This window comes from Dunckerocampus dactyliophorus, chromosome 17 (assembly GCF_027744805.1).
Source record: "Dunckerocampus dactyliophorus isolate RoL2022-P2 chromosome 17, RoL_Ddac_1.1, whole genome shotgun sequence".
Lineage (NCBI taxonomy): Eukaryota > Metazoa > Chordata > Actinopteri > Syngnathiformes > Syngnathidae > Dunckerocampus > Dunckerocampus dactyliophorus.
In genome coordinates, this window is record NC_072835.1 from 23,061,127 (window position 1) to 23,087,282 (window position 26,156).

General features: G+C 43.1%; 1 protein-coding gene across 3 annotated transcripts in view; it reads left to right on the forward strand.

The window, feature by feature from the left end:
• The window catches only part of lamc3 (laminin, gamma 3), a 108,176-nt gene that overhangs the window by 11,615 nt on the left and 70,405 nt on the right, over nt 1-26,156 (forward strand). For all 3 annotated transcript variants that reach the window (XR_008566509.1, XR_008566508.1, XM_054756948.1), the window contains exons 3-5: nt 17,159-17,289; nt 20,282-20,454; nt 25,909-26,097. Coding sequence is in view for 1 of the 3 variants with exons in the window: in XM_054756948.1 (XP_054612923.1) it covers nt 17,159-17,289; nt 20,282-20,454; nt 25,909-26,097 (493 nt within the window). In the remaining 2 variants the exon portion in view is untranslated. The remainder of the gene's footprint in view (nt 1-17,158; nt 17,290-20,281; nt 20,455-25,908; nt 26,098-26,156) is intronic.

Consider the following 26,156-nt stretch of genomic DNA (forward strand, 5'->3'; position numbering starts at 1 on the left):
GGGGGCTGCGGAAAAAGGGAGCCTTCCTCCGGCATGATCTCGTTTCAAGCGGGGGGTAAAAAGACAGAGAGACAGAGACAGAGAGGCGCCGAGGCCCATCATCTGCTCAGCCTAAGCTACGCTGAGCAGCAGCAGCATAAAGACGTTTTCTAAGCACGGCTGCCATGTGAGGTCCCTGTGTGCCCACTGTAAGAGAAATAAAGACGATGTGCGGGATTGGATTATCCTGAGGCTATGGGTTGGGCAGGCGGCTGTCGAGTACCGAGTGGCACAGTTGCATAAAGGAGGAATCTGTACAGAAAACTGGATTTGGCTGTGGAGCTGCAAGTCCGGAGATGAGAAAGACTGAATATAAATACAGATTCCTGTAGCTTTGCGATAACCACATCACCTACACTCAAAGAACACAACAGGATTCTGCTCGTCTTTGTCAGCTTTCCTTGTGTTCAGCGCCTCTTAGTCCTGCAGATTCGCTGCATGGGAGATGTCATGGGTCCCTTCACCCCAAAACTCTCAAACAGGGTGTTTTTTTCACATCTTGGAACATCAACTAGGACAGAAGAAAGCTTTGAAGTCCTAGTTTGTACATGATCAAACCCTTGGGAATTTGTGATGGGTTCTTTTCTTTTTGAGCTTGCAGCAAGTCATAATATTGCGACCGTGGTTGGACAGACCTACAGGGGAATTCCTCCTCTTAATAAAGAAAATGCACATCATTGTCAATGTTTTGCTAGGGTTGGGTATTGCTTACATATTATCTGATACCAGTCCTTACGTGAGACAAGAACACACGTTTGTCCCTTTTCTGTGTGTTCTCGTGCTGGCAGTTTTTCCACTAACAATACAGGTAATGGGGATTCACCTATTTCGCCTGTACAGCTCTCTAAAAGCACATCCACAAAACCGCCAACTATGCTCCATTTACATGCCGTGACCTGCATTTTAACCAAGCTATAGCGGCGTGGTTATTGTAGGAGCTAACACAGAGGAACTACTTTTCCGGCATGGGGACACAGCGCCTGACTGCTACTGTATCGCCTTTGAGTTTGGAAAAGTTAATACAGTCAAACTTGTCTATAGCGGCCACTAGAGGGAGTTTGTAAAAGTGGCTGCTATAGATAGGTGGCCTCTATAGACAGGTTGGCGTCCAGTTTGAATGTTGACCAGTAGAGGAAAAAAAAGAAAAAAGGGGGGAAAAAAATTATTAATAATAATGTTGACCAGTAGAGGGCACTGCAGACTGCGGATAAAAGTTGTACAGCACTACTAGGCTTGTTATTATCATGGTTCATGGTTTTAATCCTGAACATGCATGAGTCAAACAGTAGCACATCACATAGTACAATTCACAATTTTGCATGTCCAAAAAGGAGTAGGAAGAAGCAAAGCTTATTTAATCCTACCCCTCATCAGTTTCACATCAGTTGCAATACATTTATTCACCTCTTGTTCTTCCAAGTGTACTTTGTAGGTCTACATGACAATGTAGTGCAATCATAGCCAAGGTTTTTACTTACTAAAAGGAAGCTAGAGGCTTAATAATAACTGATAGAATATATCCACCACCCACAGAACAAAGCTGTGCTAGTAATGTCTTACGCTTGTTTTTAATATTTTACTTTTTATACGGCAGAGTGTCATTACAGCTTTAGTTCATCAGGAAGTGACGGGAAGTGACGGTGGGCGTCCCGAGCAGGAGAGCTAGGCTCAGTGCTAGCTGTGAGTTTGGAGAGAGTTGGGAAGTGTGTTTATGTTGGCGTGGATGTAAAGTCCTGCAGTGTTCTCCGCTGTTAATAAAGCCATTAAAGTGCATCGGCGACGTGAGTCTCTCCTTCCCCACAAGAAGCGTCATTACAGTATTGACCAGTGCACACCAGGAAATAAACGGTGTCATTTCTTACAGGCATTGGCTGGACAGCTATGTAGTGGGGCTTGTTTAACCTTTGCCTTGTGGGCAAGCAGGAAGGAGAGACGATGCTGAGAGATGTGTGTGTGTTCTGAGCTGCTGTCTGGTGGCCGCGTTCAAGAAATAAAGTTGGCAGAAGCAACAGGAGAAGTTTCCTTCTTTGCTTCGGAGCTGAATAACACTGACAAGTTAACAGACTAGTAGCGAACGGAAAAGAAGACGGCTTTGTTTGTGTCGACTTTGATGGATTTGTGGATGAGGATTGATGAAAAATAGCGTGAGTACATTCTAAAATACTTCAATTAAGTACAACCCAACTCAGTTTTGCTCCCGCTGCCGCATGCATGCTAGCGTATGTTTTTTTTTTTTTTTATTGTAGCGTCGCTGGGAGCACGTCCTGTTCCCAGCCTAATTTGCGGTAATGTTTTGGTGCAAATGCTCTTAAAGTTCCATGTTTGACCAGGAAATAGCAAGCTCAAAAGAAGACGGCTTCTTCATGTGGAACAACTGACAGTTTGTGTGGATCTTGTGAATGATTGTGACTGAGCTAGGACTCAGTAATTAAAGTCTACACACGACGGCTTCATTGATTGAAAAACTAAACTTTTTTGTGCATGAAGCGAAAATTACCGACTTGAGTTGGTAATTTGGCTGCTATATGCAGTCAGATATTGACCAAGGGAGACAAAATGGGTGGCTGCTGGCCGTGTTGGACAGGTGACTGCTATACACAGGGTCTATAACATGTACATTTGCTGCGGGGGATTTTTCAGTGGCTGCTATAGGCAGGTGGCCGTTCTATAAAGGTGGCCGCTAAGACAGGTTTGACTGTACTAGGTTATAACGGTAATGCATGTAACATTTACACGGTCCTGACTGTCTCAGCCCCCCATCTGGATTCAACGTTTTACCCTCTCTTCTTTGCCCGCTCAGTTCGTTCAGCCAGTGTTGTGTTGCTGTTGCGACGGAGAAACGTGTTTGGTGTTGGAATTGAGTGCTGCTGTTGCATAATCGATATTTAGCTCACGGTACCATACAGTCAAACCTGTCGATAGCGGCCACTGAAGGGAAACGGCAAAAGTGGCCGCTATAGACAGGTTGGCGGCCATTTTGAATTTGTGCGCACACATATTAACATGTATTCACAAAAAGACTGGAGCAAAACCAAGAGACATAGGGGAACAGGTAGGTAAATCTAGGTAACAGCTCCGGTGAGGAAACCAGTAATATCAATAACAACAATGAACCAGCGCCGCACATTCGACGGCGCTGGCCTTTTATCCGCCACAAATGTTAATTGACCGCAGCTGCGCGGCCAGCAGGCATGAAGCGGCTGCCTCTTCCTCCCCGGAGAAGGCACAGCCCGCCAAATAAGAGCGCAGGACAGGGGACGCTCGCTCCTGTCCTGCACAACGTCACAAATTTCCATCTTACATTTTTTTTAAAACACGATTTTAAAAAGTGGGCCGCACGGTGGTCTAGTGGTTAGCACGTTGGCCAATACAGGAACAGCCTGGAGATCAGGAACACCTGGGTTGGATTCTCTCTTGGGCATTTCTGTGTGGAGTTTGCATGTTCTCCCCGTGTGTGCGTGGGTTTTCTCCGGGCACTCCAGCTTCCTCCCACATTCCCAAAAACATGCAGGTTAGGTTAACTGGTGACTCTAAATTGTCCATAGGTATGAATGTGAGTGTGAATGGTTGTTTGTCTATATGTGCCCTGCCATTGGCTGGCGACCAGTCCAGGGTGTACCCCGCCTGTCGCCCAAAGTCAGCTGGGATAGGCTCCAGCATGCCCCCGCGACCCTAATGAGGATGAAGCGGTATAGAAAATGGATGGATGGATTTTAAAAGCAAGAAATAAAAAATTTGAGTGAAGGAGCCCAAGGATATATGTACAGGATACGTGTGAAGCAGTCATGAATGGGTGTGTGCGTGAACAATTGAGTGCAGAGGAGGTGCGAAGATCGTCGTAAACTAACAATACCATCGCTCCTTTCTTATTGAATGGGCTTCTAATCTCTAATTAGTCAGCAATTAAGTGATATTTTAGATGTTTTATTCAGGTGTTTTGGCTATTTTAGAATCTATTTACGGCATTGCAAAGTGGGAAGATTACCGTTTTGGTCCACATTGAATCTTTTCAGGGCGGCATTGCAAAGTAAGAAGATGGCTTTTTTATGTCGAGCTAGGACTCAGTAATTAAAGTCTACACACGACGGCTTCATTGCTTAAAAAAACTAAACTTTTTCGTGCATGAAGCTTCTGCTTGAGTCTGCATTTTGGCCGCTATATGCGGTCAGATATTGACCAAGGGAGACAAAATGTGTGGCCGCTGGCCGCGGTAGACAGGGTCCACAACACGCAAATTTTCTGCGGGGGATTTTTCAGTGGCCGCTATAGGCAGGTGTCCGTTCTATACAGGTGGCCGCTAAGACAGGTTTAACTGTAATATTACGAAATTCGATACACTTCCGAAGTTTTCCCACACATCTGATTTTAAGCACTTGCGTTGTGTGTCTTGCGTTGACTGCATGAAAGGGAAGAGGAAGGCATCGGCGTCTCGGTAGCTGGCTATAAAATGCTTGATAGCGACAGTAGCGACGAGCTGACCAAATTGCTCTTCCAGGGTGAACAAGGGAGATTTGAATGGGGCTTAATATAGCGACACTTGGGCTCAAGATCTTTGGAAACAAAATATCAATATATATTGTATGATCGATAAAATGGGCCAGCCCAACTTGCACAATATCACCTTCATGCGCATGTTGCAGGCGGCTGAGTCTACATTAAGATTCTAGGTTTTTCGGCATGGTTACTACTGTTTACTTTGCCATTACGGTACCAAGTTTTGGTACGCATCACTAGTTTTTAGCTACTTGAACTGGTTTTCCTTTGACGCTTCAATGGCCTCCTTCTCAACCTCTCCTTCTTTTGAGGTTTGTTTATCCGGGAGTCTGAGTTCTTGTCTCCGGCACGTCTCCCCCGTGTGCAGCCCACCAGCTTTCACAACACTGGAACTAACTGACATCAGGTGGTGCTTTTTCATGTGAGTATTTGTCCTTGGGTCAACATCTCGGTGGTCACCGTCCTCCTCCTCTGGATGTTGTGTACTCCACGACCCGCGGGTCAACAGCTGGACGGAAAATCAATGCATTCGTGCCCAATTGGGAGGAGGATTGGGATGGCTCTATTGAATCGATGAAGACCTATAGGCCTGCATGCATATTTTAGTCGGTCCAAATTAATTGCGAAAACCTTGAATAAATTATCAGCTTCAAGTGTTGAGTTGGCGTTTCACAGGCGATATGGACACGTTATGTGAGACAATGTTTCAAGGACAAGAAACAGCCTGTTAGCTGTTTAGTGACTTGTTTTCTCTGCGCTTTTGTTCCTGCCACACGACATTTCCTCTCGCAGCTTTGAAAGCCCTCGCGGTAAACATTACTCACGGTAAACATTGTTGCATTGGTGCAGAAAATACTGCAACTTCCCATTAAAGGCTGAGCCTTTTAATATTTTTATTTCCATTCTGACCCCTTGTAATTGTCTGAGCCCTTTGGGTGGGCGGGAGATCATGAAAATGTGATCACTAATGGTGCAGCTGGCTGTATTTCTATATGCACCCATCGACCCGCTGATTAGAAAGCTGCATGGGATCAATAAGAAGCACGGATACATAGATTGGGTGGCAAATCTTTCAGCAGAATCGCCTCCTTCTGCTTTTACAGCAAGATGAGAAGACCCACCATCGCCTCTGATCCCTTCTCCCTTTTGGACAGAGCTCAGTTGCACACCCATCTTTTATTAGAGCTCTCATCTAATCTATTTTAAGGTGCTGCGAGACGCGAAGCCGTAGCGAGCAACATCAACACGAGTGGCCTCCTCGGTGCTGAAACAAACCAAATTGTCTTTCGCGACAAAGTGGATGGTGAAATTAAACAGGGGAAGAGTGTGCTCTTCTAGAAGTGTCTAGACTACCGTCTACTACTTCTGTCAAGTGGCTCCCATTTGAGCTACAAGGAAATGATGCATGATAATGCATGTGGACATGAAGGGGAAGCATTCCCATAAGAGTACTACTGCATTTTAAATACGGGACACTAAAAGGACAGGAGAGCTTCCAAGAATGTCCTGTTCAAAATTTTCCAGCAAGGGCCATGTAGTGAAAAATGAAAGGCTACAAGGGCCACTTTGATATTTCGTAAGATATGCTAAGAAGTTATATATTTTTCAAGAAAAAAACGCAGCTCAGCTTTGTGATGTACAGACACGGAAAAAATGATTAGACCGCCCTTGTTTTTTCACTACCTTGTTCATTTTAATGCCTGATACAACTGAAGGTACGTTTGTTTGGTCAAATATAACAAATAATATAACAAAAAAGCTCATAAGAGTTAATTTTTTTAGAAATATTCTTCTCATAATTATGACTTTATTCCCATCATATTTGGATGTTATTCTCGTAGCATTATGATTTTTTCCGCGTTCAACGTTATGCCACATAGCTTAAGTGCTCAGACCAAAAAGAGGGCGGGATTTAATGCTTGTAGCACGTTCGAAAGTTAGTTAGCAAAAATGCATTGCATTGCATAGCAAAGAAAGACACATTGCATTTTATTTAATGGAAATGCTGCGGAATGTTGCCCGCGCAGCACTTTGGACATCCCCCGTTATAAAACCCGACCTCAGTTACTGGTCACATACAATGAGCTGTTCATAACTATGCCCCGAAGGCATAGCAGAGCGCAGAACAATATTGTATTTCCATAGAAACAAGCCCTTATCGGCTAATGCAGTAAAATAAATAAATGAATTAATAAATAAATGGTCCCCCCCAGAAACAAAGAAGGCCATTGGTCATTTACAGCTGATGTACTTGACATTTAATGTCATTGTCCTGCTGTTATGTTTTATGGCACGTTAAATTAGAGTACTCCACATCATTTGTGAAAAACACTGATTGATAACCCTTTTGTTTGCTAACACTGCTGTGAATGGACACGCAGCAAACCTCATGTTTATGATTATGGACTGAGGGAATCAGCAGGCATGGAGAATAAAAGGAAGCACATTTAGTGGGATACAGTTTACCTAAATTGTAGTTACACAGTACACATGAAAGACATATGACGTACAGTCATAAAAAGATTACATTCAAGAAGTAAATGAAAGAGTAATAAAAAAAAAAAGACTCCTGACTTTTGTCCCTGTGGTTGTTTGGAAATGATAACTAAGCAGTGTAGTGGCCACATTATTGATAGTTCCCCACCCCAGCTCTTATTGATAGTTCCCAATAAGTGTGTCTTTTCTTTTAAGTGTCTTTTAAGTGTGTCTTTTCATTTCATAGGAGTGGATCCTATCTTTCACATGTTCAAAGATAGCATCTTATCGTTTGAACATCTTGGATCGGGCACGCAGCCAATGTTGACTGTCGTTTCTCCACTTTTTGAGTGTTTTACGATGCCTAATTTTTCTTGACTTTTCTCTTTCACTTTCCTGTTCTTTGGAAGAGTCTGTTTGGGAGACATAATGAAAAGAAAAAAGGTAACTTAAAAAGGGCAAAAGTGACATTGTCCTTCATCGGTGTAGCAAGGCATGGCTACGTATTCTACCGCTTCTTTTTTGGATGAATAATTTATGGGGTGCGACGTAACGACGAAACATCAAACATGAAATGGTGTGTAGTATGAAAATACATTTTGTGAAATGAGCGTTTTGCTGGATGTGTTGTTGTGAAATATAGTATAACATTAAGTCTGAAAATAATGTTTTTATTATTATTACACTTTTATTTCTTTGATAGCAACGTGGTCCAAAGAACCCACAAGAAAAGCTAAAGCGATGAAATAGCCTTCTCAATAACAATCTTAGAACAAGGTTTTTTTGGGGTGGGTGGGGGCATGGAGCCAACTGTATGCTCAATATGACATTATTCTATTTCTGGTTCTGTGGTTATCATCACACTGCTCCGCCGTTGGATAAGTGTTTCCAGGAGACAAGAACATTAGTTTTACTTCTTCCAGAGAGACGGAAGGACAGACGGTGTCAGAGGTTAAAACGACACTTTAGGATAAAGGCGGTGGCGGTGGCGTAAGAAATGATCCCTGATCCTCTCGACGGCATCCGGCGTGCCGTGTCCTCCGCATGCGGCTCATAGGGAGCCATGCATATTTCATGAGGCTTAAAACCTGCAAATGCATTCTGCCTGTTTTATTAGCATTTTAATCCCTTGGCAGGTTGGCCACTTGTGCCTTTGGGGCTTCTTTTTTTTTCAGTATGGAGACTTCACACACTCTTGTCAGCTTGCTGAAAAGACACACACACACACACACACACACACACACATCTGCATGTCCATTTAAAGGTCAAAACAAATTACACCCAAAAAGGAACACCAGGTGGGGAGCGTACAGGTTATTTTGTTCAGTGTGCCCACTCGGCGTAATATTAAGACTTATTGCGTTATTAGATGCTTTAGAACTGACCGACCTTGCCACAAATCATATTGATGCACTTTCAAAGTAATGGCCTGACACATTTTTACTTCAAAACGGCAGTTAAGTTGAAAAGCGCTTGATGAAGTCAAATTTAATTTGTCTGTTCATCCATCGCGGATGTTTGTCCATCTCCTCTGCAAAGATGCGTGGCAAATTGGAGCTTCGCCGCTGAATGACAATGAGTGGGGGAGATTGGGGGGGGAGGAGTGAGCAGTCTACATATTGGGGTCACAGCGAAGTTAAGCAATTAAATTAAAAAGTTATTAACTTTGGAGCGGAGGACGTCGGTGTGCTTCCTTTCGCTGCCAGGGCAACACGGGGAAGATGGGGCGGAGAGACAAGACAACATTGGGCGCCGGGGGTTGAAGTTCATGTACGCTCCACAGAGGACATGTTTGATATCCTTCAAATCTCGCTCTCGCTACATAATGCTGCTAATTGAATCATTAGTGTTCTCTGCATCCCACGTCAGTGCTGTCGCTGTACTGTAAGGCCGGCCAAAACGGGGAAGTTAATTAAGCTTTTGCTGTGATTTGCACAAATAAAAAGTAATGGGCTGACTGGAATGCTAATTAACCCAAGGAACTCGCTTCCTTTTCTCTGAAATAAGTGGTATTTACAAGTGGGTTTGCTCTCTTTTTTTATTTGCTCTTCCACAATTAGCACAGTTCCCCCAAGCATGACTAATAACTAGTCCCCCCATCATGGTCTCTGGCTCTGTGATAAATGACCATATTTTCTTTTACATTGCGGACACATTCTGTAAGGCTAACAATGCATTTCAAAGTTGGGCGACAAATGCAAAACAAAGCAAGCTCGAGCATAAGAAGGGCAGCCGTTGGAAACGGTAATGAACATTTAATGAGCTGGCTGCAAGGAGCGAGTCGTAAATAAAGCTAAACATTTCACTAAACTGCCTTGTTTGGGTTGGAAAAGCAGTCGATCTGATTTGTGTCAACACCAGACACACGCTGCACAATATTTCACTCAAGGCCTGCAGGTGGCAGCAGGGAGTTGCCAGCAGTTAGCAGGCAAATGAAAAAGAAAAGCCTGTAATGTCAGCACGAATGAAAAGCTTAGGCCCACAAGGTGTTGGTGGCTTTTCTTTTTGACTTATTTGAAAGACATGTGGTCCACCTTGAATTCTTTAAACAAGTCAGAGTATTTTGCAGGGTTTCCTCCAGGGATGTCCGATATTGGCTGTTTTTGCCAATATTGTCCAACTCTCAATTTCCGATTCCAATATCAACCGATACCAATACCAATATGTGGAACATCACATATCTCCTGCACTCCTACACGCTCTCTCACTTCCTCCTTCCTGTCATGTGTGATTTTTCCGTTCTGTGTCGTGGAATTAACACATATCTGTTGCCAAGCTAATGGATGCAGCATCAGCAATTAGCTTCTGTAAACAACATTGTACAACTGTCAGCAAACATCTGTGAAATACATGCTATTGTGTGTGGCAAAGCGTGGCTCAAGGAACTCCACAAGGTTGGTGAGTCCGGTTATCCGGGGCGATACACTCCATGATTTCCCGATTGATGGCATTCGCCCTGGGAATTGGAAGTATTGAAGGAAGAGGTCTTGATTCCGCCTCGCACAACCAACGCTTTGCTGTCATTGCAAAACGCAGGTTTCATATCCAAAGGAGACACGACAGACATAACGTCAGTCAGGAGGGAGCTAGCTGGTTACTCACCCATGGTTGTTTACAGCACACTTCAGACACGGTTTGATGAGGTCATACTTTGCGCACCGGAAAATATGGGAGCCCATAGGCCAATATACAGCTTTTTGTTTTTGTTTATTTTAATCAGTTTTCATCATAGGGAAAAAACCCAATACTGATATTGACCGATTGACAGTTTTATGCCAGTATTGGGCAATATCAGCCCACCGATATTATCGGACATCCCTAGTTTCCTCCTTTGCTATGAAGACCTTGGAGGCACCGTTTGCATGTTAGTTTTTGTGAATGTATAATTGCACCACAATCATCCACCATGTGTCTCCTACTACCTGCTGTTGATGTGCTTTTACCAGTACTTGTCGAGACATTTTTTTGTCAGATACATTTGTTGAACGATAATACGAGGACCAAGGATCGAACCAGCAACCATCAGGTTGGGAGACGACCACTGCACAACCTGAGCCATGCCACCGTGCACAGAATAATAAGGCTGTAACCATTCATCTACTGCACCAATGTATTGATTTGTATTCCTATATTGATCTGCCACTTCGGCAAGTGGCCATTCCAGACGACATGTATTGATTTAACGTCGTTTAAAAGGTAATCAATCGATCGCATCGATACTAGGAAATACAGCATTGTATTTAAGCACGGCAGGCCTATTATGGTTGTGTGTGTGTGTGTTTTTTTAAGCACATTTAATGATGACGTTAAACTTTACTCGATTCAGTCTGCCTGTCTGTGACATCATCGCCACGCACCAGCAGACACCAAAATGTAGCATGGCGGATGGCAAGACACAAGCTGGCGAGCGAGAAATCATTAAGCCGCCATTGCGGTCCAGTGTGTGGAAACACTGTCTTTTGTAAAGAGGGAGCTGTTCTAAATAAGTCTCTCGCTGTGTAAAGGCCAAGTAAAATATCACGGCAACACGACAAATCTCTCCAACCACCTACTAAGGCGCCATTGGATTTCACACTGCGCTGACCTTCCAGGCACCTCTCGTTCCCACTAAAGACATGCGACCCTACAGTGTGGTTGAAAATCCGGGAGCCACGCTGGAGCCACTGTACCAGATACCGAGCCGGCCACACTTCTCAGAAAAGGTTATCCCTGCATGGCACACAAGTACTGAGAATGATGTGAAGCTGTTTGTTGAAATGTTGCTTGCACTTACTGTACTTTTATTGAAAGCTTCTTGAATACTGAAAATGAGAGCAGAAAAGGTTAACCTCCTGTTTATATCCACAATTGTACCTGATTCACTTACAACAAACATTGGGAATCTAGGAACCATCACCTGTACTGTCCGGGATCCAGCTATTTATTTCACAGTCACACTGGTTGAATTTTCGGATCGTATCGCTCTAAATGAACCAATATCATCCTTGAATCGTATCGGCAACCACAAATCATGGTACGAATCCAATCGTTATTATAACGAATCCTTACACCCCTACAGAATAAGCAGAATTTCACATGCAATGTTAAATGTAAAATACATTTTTTCAAAAATTTCACAGAAAATATGAATTATGGAAAAAGTTGACATCGAACGTTAAATGTCAAATGAATTTCCACCGATAGGGGGCGGCTTTCACATTTTTGAAATGTTGGAACGTAAAAATGGAGAATGATTGTGGAAATGTATAAATATGTTGAATCATAACACGAGGACAGTGGATCGAGGACAGCAACCACCAAGTCCCAGCATATCTACACTGATTTCAAATACGTAAAAGTGGCCCTGGCATCCTTTGATTTTCGGACACCCCAGCTCTAAATTATCCACAGGTGTGAATGCGGGCATGAATGGTTGTGCAGATGTGCCCTGTGATTGGCTGGCAACCAGTCCAGGGTGTATCCTACCTCGCACCCAAATGAGCACAAGCAGTATTGAATAGGAAAGAATGATTGATTTACTATAGGGGTAAAACCGTTCCACTGTGAACAGCTACAGCAACAATATGCTTTAGCTTGACCTTCAAATAACTTAAAACACCTCTTCCACGTCTTCTTCACTTGTTCTTTTTGTGAGTTGTAGTAAGGGAAGATTAAATATGGGTCTGCCCGTGAGCATGCATGGTAAATAAACAGCCAGGATCTAATAAATCACGCACAGCAGCCGCAACAAGGTAGAATTAATGTGGAGATAAATAAGAATCTCCCATGCGTTTTTGTTGTTGTTGTTCTGCGATCGCAACCCCATTACATTTTAGTCGTATTTCAGACTTGGTTGACCCTTTTTTGTCGCGCTATCGACAAAGTCGCGTCATGGAAGCGGTCGCACCACCACCATTAGCCATCGGAACTGTGGGCAAAGTAGAAAAGAGCAAAAGCCCCCCCAAGCCAAATGCAATCAATTGCTTTCAGGTTCCATCTCTATGGACCTAAATGGGCTGCTCAGGCCCGCTGTGTCCAAGTGCACTCCTGGCTCAGAGAGCAGTTATAAGACTAGCAGGGGGAGACAGAATGAAAAATAAAGAGGCAAGATATAAGGTCCAGTGAGAGGCTATTTCAAGTGAGAGCTCTTGATTTGGACTTGGGGGGGATCTGGGAGGGGAGGAGTTGGAACAAGATCCACTGATTCTTCAATACAAAGAAACTTTACTGAGGTTGAACCAATAAGCCAGCGCGATGTATTCATACCAGATGTGTCACCTTTGGCCTCATCAGGTCGTGTCATGGAGCGTTGACATTCGGTGGCAAACATGCAGCTACGTTTATTTTAGGCCAGCTAGCTGGCCCGAAGAGGTGAATCTAAAATGTGACTGGTCAATAGTGTTTAAGGGGCTGCCCCCTGTATTGTTTGATAGTTATTGAACTGATAATTATTGGGCTGATATGAGGGAATTATGACATCATGCCGATAAATCCGATCAGATCCATTAAAAATAGCTCTGACAACCGATAATTTAAAAAAACTTGCCAATGAGGCGAGACTACAAATCAGGCGCTTCTTTTTTCTCCTATCTGTGCCGTAACTTCCCATGAGCTCACTTGTAAACAAACATTCACTTTTGGTGTGCTAGTTGTACCAAAAAACCTTATCAGCCTGACCCTAACTCTAACCAAAGTAGCGAGCAGAACTGTACATGAGTTTTATTTATTTCCAAAAGTTCTCCCAGAGAAATGCATTGCTCAGCAAAAGTCTGCTTCAAAGCCTTGAAATATGCACCTTTTATTCACACTTCTCTGCAATGCAATGCAGTCAAATATTTACAATTTTGTAAAGGTCGTTGCAAAACTAAAGTTCCTTTTTTTTTATTAAAAAAAAAACTGCCCGCTTTCAGATTTGGAACACGTTAGCATCCTTTTTTTTATTGCGCTTCTTTCATTATTCCCGCCGGTCCCCGCTTTCAAATGCAATCCCACATTAACAGCGCCAAGCAAACTATTTGTCCCAAGTGATAGCTCATCCGTCTCTGGCAATTTCAGCAAAATCTCTGCAAGTTGCCTTTCACTGCATAGTGACCTGAAACCATCGCCAGCTTGCCAGATATGAAAATGATCTCTCAGAAAAATGTATATCAGCCATCGGAGGAGGCTTGGTAACCTTCAGTCCTCCCTCGTAAACCTTTTATATTATTTATTTGTTGTTTTTAGGCAGAAATCCACAGGACTGTGCAAATAAATCTCATGCTACGCTTGGTGAGGCTGAGAATGTAGAAAAAGTAAAGAGAACGCTCTCCTAATCGCCCCTCGGAGACAAAATGGCTGTAATTGTCAGTGGAAACGGGATTAAATGTGAAAGCTGCGGACAAACAAGCAAAGAGCCGCAGCTGAAAGTGTTGCATTTCTGCAAAATGTCACCCAAAGTGGAGCCTTGCAAGGAAGGCCATGGTGGTGATGATGATGATGGTGGTGGTGGTGAAAAGAGAGCGTTCTGTTCTGTTGCTCAAGGTTGAAGGTTATACTCTTTAGTGTGTTCTTTATGAACCCTTTGCACTTGAATCATCTTTTTTCCATACAGCATGCAGAATATTGATATGTACATCTTCATTAAAGTGGGGTTAGAGGGTTTTGAAGTCCTTGAGGTGCCTTAGGTCCTTGTTTGGATCAATGGTTCTCAACAGGTTTGGCTGGGGGGTGCTATATCACCCCTCAGTGACAAGCGGGGACCCACATGGCGGGATTTTTTTTACTCAATCTTCTCAAATATGTTATCTATAAAGGGACTGTTGCAATGGTTAAGTGGCATAGCAAGCAAAAAGCACAGACAAGAACGCAAGGTGCACATGTCATTAGAATTTTTTTTTTTCCATGCAGGCAAAAACCCGTGACCCATTGAAAACGGCTCTGCAACCCACCTTTGGGTCACAATCCACCAGTTGAGAATCACTGGTTTGGATGAGTTAGTTCAGGGGTATTCTAACTTTTTCCACTGAGGGCTGCAGACTGAAAATCCAAAAATGTGAGAGGTCGCTTTGATATTTAATGTATTTTTTAATTGTGTAAAATGGCTTTTAAAAAAACGTCCTACACAATACATATTTAATGACAAAGCTTTGTTTTATTATTATTAGCTATTAGTATCAACATTTCAGCTTCTTCTCTTTACATTTTTGTGTTTTGCTGTATTCTTTCCATTTTTGCTGTTTTTTTGTGGTTTATTTTATTTTTCTACAATTTCTACAAAAACAAGCTGCGGGCTGCAATGGGCCCCGGGCCGCACTTTAGACAACCCAAATTACCGTCAAACTTTGCACTTCGCGGTTTCACTCTATCGCGTTTTTCAATAATATATTCATTAACAAATAATCCCTGTTTTGTGGTTGAATACAGCTTAATATTAGTAAAACATATGCATATTCAAGCAAATGTTACACATTTTTGCTTAAATGAAGCATTTTCAAGCATAACAATGGCTAAGTGAACTAAAATAAAAATGTAAGGCTTTCAGAAGACGCATTCAAAGATGGAGTGATGATATGTAATATTCTACACTGGTCATCAGGTGCCAGTAATGTTTAAAGCCACAGCAGGAAGTACTGTCCAGAAGAGAACGTAAAAAAATAATTCTCCCACTGCTATTAAAGTGTGAGTCTATTATGTCTTGGCCATAATATTGGGTAATAGGAGGGTAAAGGGTGAATATAGGGGTGTTATTTCATGTCTAGAGGGCTCTGATAATGTTGCAAACCATATTTACAAGGTCTCTAACGGGTCGTTTCTACGCTCTAGCTTTGAAAATATTTAATTTCTAAATAAGGGAATTGTGGAAATTCATGATCGGAACCACCAACAAGCAAGAGTGCTTGTTGTCAAAGATATCAACGTGCTGGATACATATTAAAGATCATATTACTATCACAACAAGGATAATGGAGGATAAAGGATAACCCACAAGAAAGAACCACGCAGCTAGAAGGATTACGTTCAATAACATTGGCTTTGATATCATGGTTGCAAGTGCGTGCTCAACAAAGTACTAAAATTAGGAAGGCGTGTATCTACAGCAGGATGTGGATGTACTGTAGATACCTGTATATATACAGACTGCAAATTCTGGACACCCTGATTTAGTTGAAGTAAAGAGTGCAACTGGGTGGTCTCAGCTTCTATACTCAGCCATGATTGGTTAAGACAGACAAAGAGCAGCTGTAGCTTGCCAAAGCGTGAGGCTCGCTTGTTCTCAAACTTCTCAGTCTGCAATCTTTTTTCCACGAGTGCCAAAGACCCAAACCAAGAATCAGACAAAACAATTTCTCTCTTGCTATGCAGTTCAATTTCCGTCTTCTTTTTACTGTCAAGGGACTCCTGGTGCCAATCGCTCTCCTTTTACTGAGCCCGACTTTTATCTTCCAGTTTGCTTTGAGTGTATTTGTTATACGCTTCCGCTTTCCTCTCGCGCCGTCCCGTCTTTACCTTTGCGCCGCGGCGGGCTCAAACAGGGGAGCTCAAGTCATATCAAGGAGAGGAGCTTAGCCAAGTACTGCCCGATTTACCAACGGGCTGCCGCAGTCTCAATGCATTTTTTTTCATATGCAGTGGTACCCCAGTTTTCGTTATTAACTCCTTCCAAAAGGTCTGCGCATATAGGAGTCAATGTAAATCTGATGACTCCATTACAGACACGCAAAACTATGCAGTCGTCCCTCGCAATATCACAGTTTGATTATCGCTCCCTTGCTATATCACGTTTTTTCTGAAATTAATGAATGAATAAAGTCATGAATTCAGCCATGGCATGTCCAACATGATGAAAAAAAAGTTATCTTCCCATCTCGTGTGGAAGTGGTAGGTTTTTGGCTTCTTGAAGGGATAGATGACATCCCCATCGGCAGTGTTGTGCATCAACAGTGACTTACCCCCCAACTTGGTCCAGAGAGCCCAGTTCTGGTCGGATTTTGGTGAAGAGGAACGTAGTTCCGGTTAGTGGCTGGGACCACTTAAGTACAGAGTTTGGCTTCTCAAAGCAATATGCGTTCAAAAGATCACACAAATGCCTCCTCAAAAATATCAGAAGTCACAAATCGTTCTGCGTTACTTTCTCTCCGTTCATATCAAAGCGCGCTATCGCCTGTCCCTTGTATGTGTGATGAAGATGTGCAACACATACTTAAACAAGATGGCTACGACACCCGCGGACAGCCAATGGGATCCTCCGGCTCAGGGCCGGTGACATTTTTGTGGGTCTACTGCTTGACTTTTTGTTCCATGAGCCTCAGGATGATTGAAGACGTTTCAAATGACTGCGCAGGCCTTGCTTATGCAGCCCAACAATCCCACCGCATTCAAAGAGCGAAAGTTTTTTTGCCTTTGCCACCAAGAGACCATGACAGTGTGAATGCCTGACAGTAAATCACATTCAATCCACATTTTTGCCAAGATTTTGGCTTTTAAAAGCTGTGCTCTTAAACTTTTGACCAGCTGATGAACAGCCTATTTCACTTTAATGCTTACTCAAAAATGTTTTTGTTTCACTCCCTTTTCTTCTTTTTGCATTTTAAAGCTCTATGAAAAACTCCTTAAGATCCAACAGAGCAAAATGTACATTTGTACCATTTTTCACCTGTTTTTAACATTTTCTGCCACCGTATTTGCTTTCCAGGAATGGGTGACGGCCACCGACCTGCTCATCTCGCTGGACAGACTGAACACCTTCGGGGACGAGGTCTTTAAGGATGCCAAAGTACTGCGCTCCTACTTCTACGGCATCTCCGATTTCTCCGTGGGTGGCAGGTAACAAAACAAGTCAGCCCATGCCGAGTCTCGCTCGGTGCTCTCTGGTGGATTTGAAGGATCTCGTTCTTAGCGGTAACAAGGACGAAGCGAGACGTATCGGCAGCTTGGTCTCACACACCCCGCCGTGGGATGGCATTCCACTCCTCGGTCACTCTAATCAGCAAGTTGATCCAACAAGGGTTCGGTTGGTCAGAACTCTTTGCCGGCCGTTCTTCCTATCCCCAATTCTGGTGTGGCAACACCACGCTGTGGGGACGAGCGGAGTCATCTTGGTTTCAGGCAGCCTTTTTTCTCCGGTGATGGATATGCTGCTGCTAAAATAAATAGGTTGTTTGCAGAGGGGACCGGGCTAGACTCTGGCACTCCAGGTACTCTGGAAGTGTTAAGTATTTGCAATGAACCCTTCAGCTGGAGTATGAAATTGATCTGACACCTGTCACGGACGCTCAGGCTCAGCGGAGCGCCGTGACAGATCCTGCATCAGTGTCTCGACACCTGAGGGAGGAGACCTGCATGACAAGACATTAGCCGCGTACTGCCACACCTCAGATCAGTGCCCTTACGCCACCGTGCTGACCGGGAAGTTCACGCGTAAAGAGTGCGTGCAGATCAACCTCAAGCAAGCAGGCTTCAGTGTTGACATTTGCTATGTATTATATGACCTATGAGGCTGGTGTTGTGTGAGCGACAGACGCCAGTAAGTGTCAGGGCGAGCACATGCGGGACAACTGGCGGTGGTTTGACACGCACTGCCAGCCGTCGCCTCTGTGCTCTATCACAGTCGCTTGACAGGACCTTCTGATGCTGACACAACACAGTGGACACCTCCAGGGGGTGCTGCTGACAGTCTGTAAGTGGTGGCAATTGAGATGTAAAATTCTGCTCATGTTCACCTCCTTATTTTCCTGTTAAAAAGGATGAAAAAAGCCAAAGAAAAAGCAAAACACACACAATTGGACAATTCGTGACAGCTGTAATGACAGAAGAGGTTTGAATTTGTCCAACTCTAGAGGCAAATATATTGGTCAAATCCTAAATTCTCAAACCTCAGCGGTAGTTTGGCTCGTTAGTTACTTAGTTGGCAAAAACAACACAGACTTTACACAGAACCTACTTTATTTTTAAAAGCTTCTTATCTGAGGATTTATTTTCACGTTTTAAGCCTTGTGGGCGGGACCTCCAATCGGTTTTGCTTAGGTCGTTCTCTGTAAACTATAAAGCAGCGTGGGCGACAATTTTTATATTCTACTCAAACCTGAATTTCATTAGATGCATGTTTTGGATACAGGAAGTGAATTGTTCACTAACATTAGTGAACGCTAGCATCACGGGGGTATGCTGAAGCCTATCCCGCCAGCCGATCGCAGGGCACATAGACAAACATTGGCACTCACATTCATATGGACAAGTCTGCAATTCAGCTAACACGCATATTTTTGGAATGTGGGGGCCAGCGTACCCTGAGAAAACCCACGCACGCACCGGGAGAACATGCAAACCCCTCACAGAGATGCCCAAGAGAAGACATGAACCCAGATCTTCCGGATCTCTTAACTGTGCGGCCAACATGCTAACCACCAGGCCACCGTGCAGCCATCAAAGTCTTTTTAGTGCAAAATAACAGATGAACAGTTAACAGAATGAAACAGGTGTCTTTCCTAAATAGAAATCTTTACTGCTTAACAGAAAAAAACAACTTTATTTAACAGATCTCTGTCCCGACTAACTATGTTTATACGTTAATTAAACAACTTAGACGGCATTATTATAATGACAACAAGAGAGCAAAGTTGTTATATGACACTTTAAAAAATGTGAGCTAACATTAGTACTAAGTTAGCACATACGCCGTGGACGTGATGGCCGCTTGTAGCGTCCTCGTCAGACACAAACGAGCCCTGCAGGAATTTTACAAGAATGAAGTCAAAATATGAAGAGGAAAAAGTTGTAATCTAACAAGAAAAAGAATAATATTATGAGGAGAAATAACAATAACAATAACATAGTATAAAGTTGAAATATTAAAGAAAGACAAAGTCATAATATTAGGAAATGAATGAATTAAGTTGCAATTTTTGGAAAATATGGTTGCGGAAGAAGTGTTCTGTTCGGAGAAGAAGTTAACATATTATGGGAGTAAAATCATAATTCTTAAGAAGAAAGTTTAAATGTTTGGAAAATTAAAAAGTCAAATATTACGAAAAAAATGTTGTATTCTAATGAAAAAAGTGACAGTTTTAAAACAATAAATTAGTAATATTATGAGGAAGTTGAGCATGAAGTTGAAATATTGAATAAACTTTTTTTCGTAGTCGTAAAATTATGAGAAACAAAATAAAGTTGTCCTTTTTGGAAATTTAGGCTGGGGAAGTTATAATATAATATAGGAATAAAGTTATAATATTCCAAAAAGAACATTTACAAAGATTATTGAAGAAGAAAGTTGAAACATTTGGAAAGTTAATAGATATTTACCTATAAGCATGTAATCTCAAATTCTATACAACTTGTCACTGTGGTAAAACGTCACACGTGGAGTCAGAAGACCAGAAGTTGGGCAGATAACTCCAGCTAGCTAGCTGAGGGATAGTGTCAGTCAAGACAAGGGAAGAAATGCTGGCATCGATTGGCTTAGTCTGTGGCGAGCTGTTGCGAAGCTGTCAATGCAATCATTTGGCATTTTACTGAACTCATTTTGTTTCCCACGGTAATAAGGAACAAAGCGCGTACTTTTGTTATTTTTGTTGGACTATTCAGTTTTTCAAGGGACGCTTGGCAACAATGATGATTATAACTTCAGCTTCTATTTTGGAAACACTTTTTAAGTGTGCACTCAGCAGATGTCAAGCCGCCATCCGTCTTGCAGAAGTGACAGGAAGTAACCTTGTCAGGGTGGAAACACCCACTGGCTTCCACTCAATTTACTGTTTGCAAAGCGCGTGTGAGGAACGTTCTCACCTTTTTTTTCATCCTGTTAATCTTCCCTCAGATGCAAGTGTAACGGCCACGCCAGCGAGTGCGTGCAGGCGGAGCACGGCGGAGGCGGCCTGGTCTGTGCCTGCCAGCATCACACGGCAGGCGACGACTGCCAGAAATGTCAAGCCTTTTACCAGGACAGACCCTGGGCTCGGGCCACTGGGGACTCGGCCAACGAGTGCTTGCGTAAGTTTTATTCACGGTCACACTTGAAAACCTTTTTTTTTTTTCAATGTAAATTCAAGTTGATCACTTGGGCAGTCTAAGGTCTTAGTTCTTTGTGTGTACGTTTTGACTGGTTTTTCCACATCCTACTGTTTAAAAATGTGGTGGCCGATGGGGGCACACACACAGCAACGTCCAAACGCTACCAGGAAGTTAGCCAGGCCACCAGGGGCGCCAGACGTGAGCGATATCCGTCCCTGCTGGAAAAACCAGCACAGACCAGCATATGTTGTCTTTTCCATACCATGCATACCAGCATGGTCCACCAACATAAACCAGCACTGACCAGTATGGACCAGCATGGTCCACCAGCATATTAACCAGCGGACAGCGACATTGTTGTTGTAGGAGCTAACACAAAGGAACTACTTGTCTGGCGTAGTGACACAGCGCCTTGCTGTTGGCAAAGTTTATGCTTGGTTACAAATCACTCCTTGCTTGTGGATAGCAGAAGGTTGTGGCAATAAACCAAAAAGTTTGAGATTCCATACACTACCTACTAAAAATCCGGAAAGACTGAAGCAGTGGTGACTGTTCGGTCTCCGTTGCTATATGCCGTGTGAAGTCAACGCACCCCGGAAAGAAGTTCCGGTAATGCTTAAAACACACAAAATACAGTACGACAAAATACTTTAGTTTTACATGTTCTCATGAATGTGCCTGTTGCTACATGGTCACAGCATGGATGCAAAATGATACAATGTTTTTTTAGAGGGCTTCATCGGCAGAATAGGTGAATCCCATTACATTGTTAGCTGCCTCATGCTCGCAGTTTTTCACTATCTCCAATGCACAGAAAGAAGGGAAAGACGTGTGTTCATGTCTCATATAAGTGTTGTGGATAATAGAAAAATTCCTCCCAAAAAGTGCAGTTTTCCTGTAAAGACTTCAGACGTAATATTTAACAGATTTATCGACCAACTGATTTTGTCGGCCAAGCGTTTAACAAAGACATAAAGACAAATTTACCTTTTTCTGGGCATCCCCATTTATGTCTTTCAAGGTTTGGTGCCCCTGGTAGCTCACTTCCAGCCCTGCACGCCTGGACGTGTGGAACTTTGTACAGAAACCATACAAACACTGTCAAAACGTTCCAATATGATTCAGTAGCAGTGCGTTCCAAAAACAGAAAGTGCCAATCCTTCCTCAAAGTACTCCACAAAACATGGTGGATGTACTTTGAACACCAGGATTGTCCACTTTCAGATCGGTCTTTGACACATCGTGTAACACAGGCGGTCCTCGGTTTACGACGTTTATTACAATGTTCTGTGGTTCTCCCACAAATGAATTCAAAACTTAATTTTGGTCCTCACTCGAGAACTAGTTACAGCGCCCCCAAGTGGTAGAATACATGCCACGAGCAGTGTAAGGATGCAGCATGCGCCCTTATTGGGAACTTTTTACACTTATGTCTCCCAAGCGGCAGTGCGCCAAAGAAAAGGAAAGCCATCACCATGGAAATGGAAATCGGACATCGATTTCCATCACTGCCCAGGAAATGTTTGCAACCCAAGGACCAACTGCAATAATTAACAATCTACTACATTTCCATGAAAACAGGTGTTTTTTTTCAATACTTTCATTAAAAGCAAAAACTTTAAAGACAGTTTCAAGCCCAATTTCGTCCGACTGACTTTGAATCGGGGTTGATTTCAAGTCTCTCAGTCGACGACAACAGTTGCAGTTGCACGCGACACCTGCGGGACTTACCTGGAACAGCGACATGCGCGTACTGTAGACTGAGCGCTTCAACTTTGCTCGTATACTTTTAGTCGTAATTTGAAAATAAGACTTCCAAAGGGATACGGCCCAGCTTAAAGGATGGAATGAATTCCGTACATCCTATAAATAATCAGGAATTCTGGAACACACTGTTATGTTTGAAGAGGCATCTGTGTTTTTGTGTTGACACATACATTTGATGTAGCTTTGCGCATCTGTTTGCCAGCAGCAGCATCGTGTATGATTTAGTATCTTTATCAGGCTTGGCTCATCACACGTTGACGGAAGGCTGTCAGGAAGGACTCAGAATTGGCTCTTTTTTAGAGCTTGTGGGGGGAATAAAATAAGCCCACAAATAGCTTTTTTTTCCTTTTACCGTTGATGTTGAATATGCAGCGAGCTGGTTTTTAATTGCTCCTACACTTAATTCCAAGTAGCAGTCACTTGAAATAGCAGGCAGACTTAATCAGCGCAGTATAATACTAAATACATCAAATACCAGAAGCAGACTGCCCTGCACGCATGACATTGGGCCCACAAGTCTTAATAGTGATTGTGTGTTAGCCAACATAATAGTCTTTCGGCCAAAAGACTGTCCTCTAGTAATTATATGCAAAACACACTTGTGGAGTTAATCCCGTAGATCAGGGGTGTCCAAACTTTTTTCAGCGGAGGACCCACAAAAATCAAAGCATGCTCATTCATTTTAATATTTGTAATTTAATTAGCAGGCTAAAAAACAATCCTGCATCGCAGATGTGTGTTAAAGGTGACAACCAGCCTTATTATGGGCCTGCCTGCGAAACACAGCACATTATTCTTCACACTTATTGTACACTCCTCATTCAAATGTTAAGACCAGTGGAAGAATTACAAGAATGTACATTTTGCACTGTTGGATGTTAAGGAGGTTCCAAGTAGAGCTTCAAAATGCAAAAAGAAGAAATGGGAGTGAGACAAAAAACATTTAGAGTAAGTAATGTTCTGTGTAACCATGGCAATGTAATTGATGACCAAAGTTGAAAACTCCCACTTTATTAGGAACCCACGATTCAGGCCCTACCCTACCATATAACTGTTAGGATACGCTGGCCCAGAGGTTAGCAACAGCAACAGGCAGGCCCATTGAAAATGTTTGCATTTTTTCCCCTTTCAGTATGAATAGCAACCTCTCTTGCTGTTGTTTGTTTTCAAATGTGCCGCGGGACAATAAAAAACTAGCTGCAGGCCGCACTTTGGACACCCCTGCTTGAAATGCTCACTGAGCTGAAATCTTGCAAGATTTGCTGAAGACGTGCATGCGTGATGATGGTTTGACCTATGGGCCGTCATTTTATCGCAGCACGTTTCGGACATTTAACCGTGCTTAAGTGCTTCCTGTTTAAAAGAAAATCAGACTTTGAGTATTGCGCAGCTTCGCCGGTCCATGTGCACTTTCAAGCAGCTGCTAAAAGCCTTGCAGAAAAATTAAAAAAAGATCAACGCACATTTCAGGAAGAGGCTAATCATATGGAGACAAAGCCCCGAGGAGCAATACGAGGGCAGCGTATGCCTCCTCACGGGGTCGTGTTATGCAAATGAAGGAGTCCTCAGAAGCCCAGAATGGGACTGATGTGCTCCTGTAAAGAGCCTCCAAGGAGACGTTAGCGCTGCTGACTCATTCCTGGCCCTGTTTAAGTACGGCGACAATGACACAACTGTTCCTGTAAGCACACACCTCCACTCACAAAAGGCTGCGGGGAGTATGCGACCTGTAGACCGTTTCAGAATAAAAGCATCACCTTGGTTGCCTGCGTCCAAAAAACGGGCTTTTCAGAGCTTGGACTGACAAGTGTAGACAATTTTTCAGTACAGTAGCAAAAAAAAACACATTCAAGCAAAACAAATCTGCAAATATATCTCTCAAGTAAATAAGTACATCACGAGAGCTCAGTTCAGCTTTTAAAAAGTTTCCCATTACAGTGGTTTCATGTGATTTCTGGGTTGGTTTAAAATGTGTCAAGAAGTTCCTAGATGGTAAATAAATAAGTAAAAAATATGTAGTAAAAAAAATAGTAAAAAGCTACGGGAACAAAAAGTGAAAGTGAGACATGTTGTAGTTGTTGGGAGGCTGGCATCTTCTTACTATGTCAAACGTTACAACGTGAAGCATTATTATGGTAGTCTCCCGAGTCACAAAACATTTGACTCTTATACCGTAAGACCTGCTCAGTTCCAACATCTCCAACTTGCACACCGTCACTGTCTTGCGTCCCCTCCACGTCCACGCGACACTACCGCATTCTCCACCAATCACACGTGAGGTGCATTCATAGTCATCGGAACTCCGAACATCATCGTGAAACACAAGCAGGTCGTTGCATTACGCGCTGGTAACGAATTCCATTTATGACGGAGTATTTCCGTTACCAATTAAGTGAGTAACTAGTAACTTAACTCATTACTGTTTTAAAGTAACTGGTTCGGCAAGCATGCAAGGGTTTTTGAGAACTACAAAGTGTTGTATTAGAAACGGGCCAACAAAATCCCAAAAAACGGGAATGTAGGAATGTAGAGGTACTCATAATGAATGCTAATGATGATAGCACAGATGGAATCTGCTTTGCGGTCTAGCCTTCAGCCTGGTCGTGCTTCCATCTGCCTCCAGCTCCCTCAAAAGCGGCTAAGTGTTGTGCTACTAGCCAAGTAGCCCGAGAAGGTGTTTTTTTCCAAGCATCAGCTGCATAATCCACGCTGCTCGCCTGATATACTTCCAGTAAGGACTTACGATCATTTATTAACTTGTAATTGTGTCACAAGATCTCACAAAATTAAAACAGGAGATTTATTATATTATTTATTATATTTTATTATTGTCCTTTTCTTAAATGTAATGTTCAAATCTCGTAGTCTCGTAGACCCAATCTCGTGTACCGGCTCATCTCGTGAACCGAGTGTCTCGTGACACCCCCCGCTGCAAGTTTTGAGGCAAGATTTTGAACCGTTGTTATGATGTACATTTAATGCTTTATTATCACATGTTTGTAAAATTGTTAGCAATTTCGGGTGAATGACATATGTTTTCTTAAAAAAAAAAAAAATGTTTTACCAAAAATCTGCACATTTTGAATTGCAATACGCGAAGATGCACTGTAGTTCATAATGGCTCTCCCTACTGGCTGATATTGGCATTGCTATATGTTTACAAAGCATGTGTGGATCATCTGGTCATATGTGGTGCAACATTATCTCACTGTTCTGCGCCATCTACTGCAAAATATTCCTTTTTTCATAGTAAAGCAGCTGCATAGATGGCATATTAGCAGGCAGAGGGGGGCATAAACACATGAAGCATATGGCTAATACTAGCACAACAGAGAGCTGGATTCATAATAAAACGGGCAATTTCACCTAAATCCCCCCTCAGGATGGCTGAGAAAAACTGAGGAGGGATTTGACACAAGGCGGTATGAGCAGTGATGCTGCCTTATCAGCTGAGTAATTTGCTCCTGTGTAAACACGAATTACGCTATCTCAGCTCCCCCCCTCTGAGAGCAGACCGTCTCCTCATTAAGGCCTGTGTGAAATGAGATTAGCTAAATTATGATCCAACCCCAGAGCACATAATCTCTCACCGCGTCTATTTCCGTATGTCCGCCCCGCAGCGGCGCTCGCTTGACCTTTCTCCCGCCTTTCTCCCGAACCTCGCAGGTTGCAACTGCAGCGGGAGGTCGGACGAGTGCATGTTGGACATGGAGCAGTACCGCAGCACGGGCAGTGGCGGGCGCTGCCTCAACTGCCGGGACAACACAGACGGCGCCCACTGCGAGCGGTGCCGGGAGAACCACTACAGGAAGTCGGCCGACGAGCCCTGCCTGCCCTGCGACTGCAACACCAACGGTGACTAGCGGCGTTTTGGACGTCTTCTTCTCAAATTGCAGCATCACGGCGATGAAGAT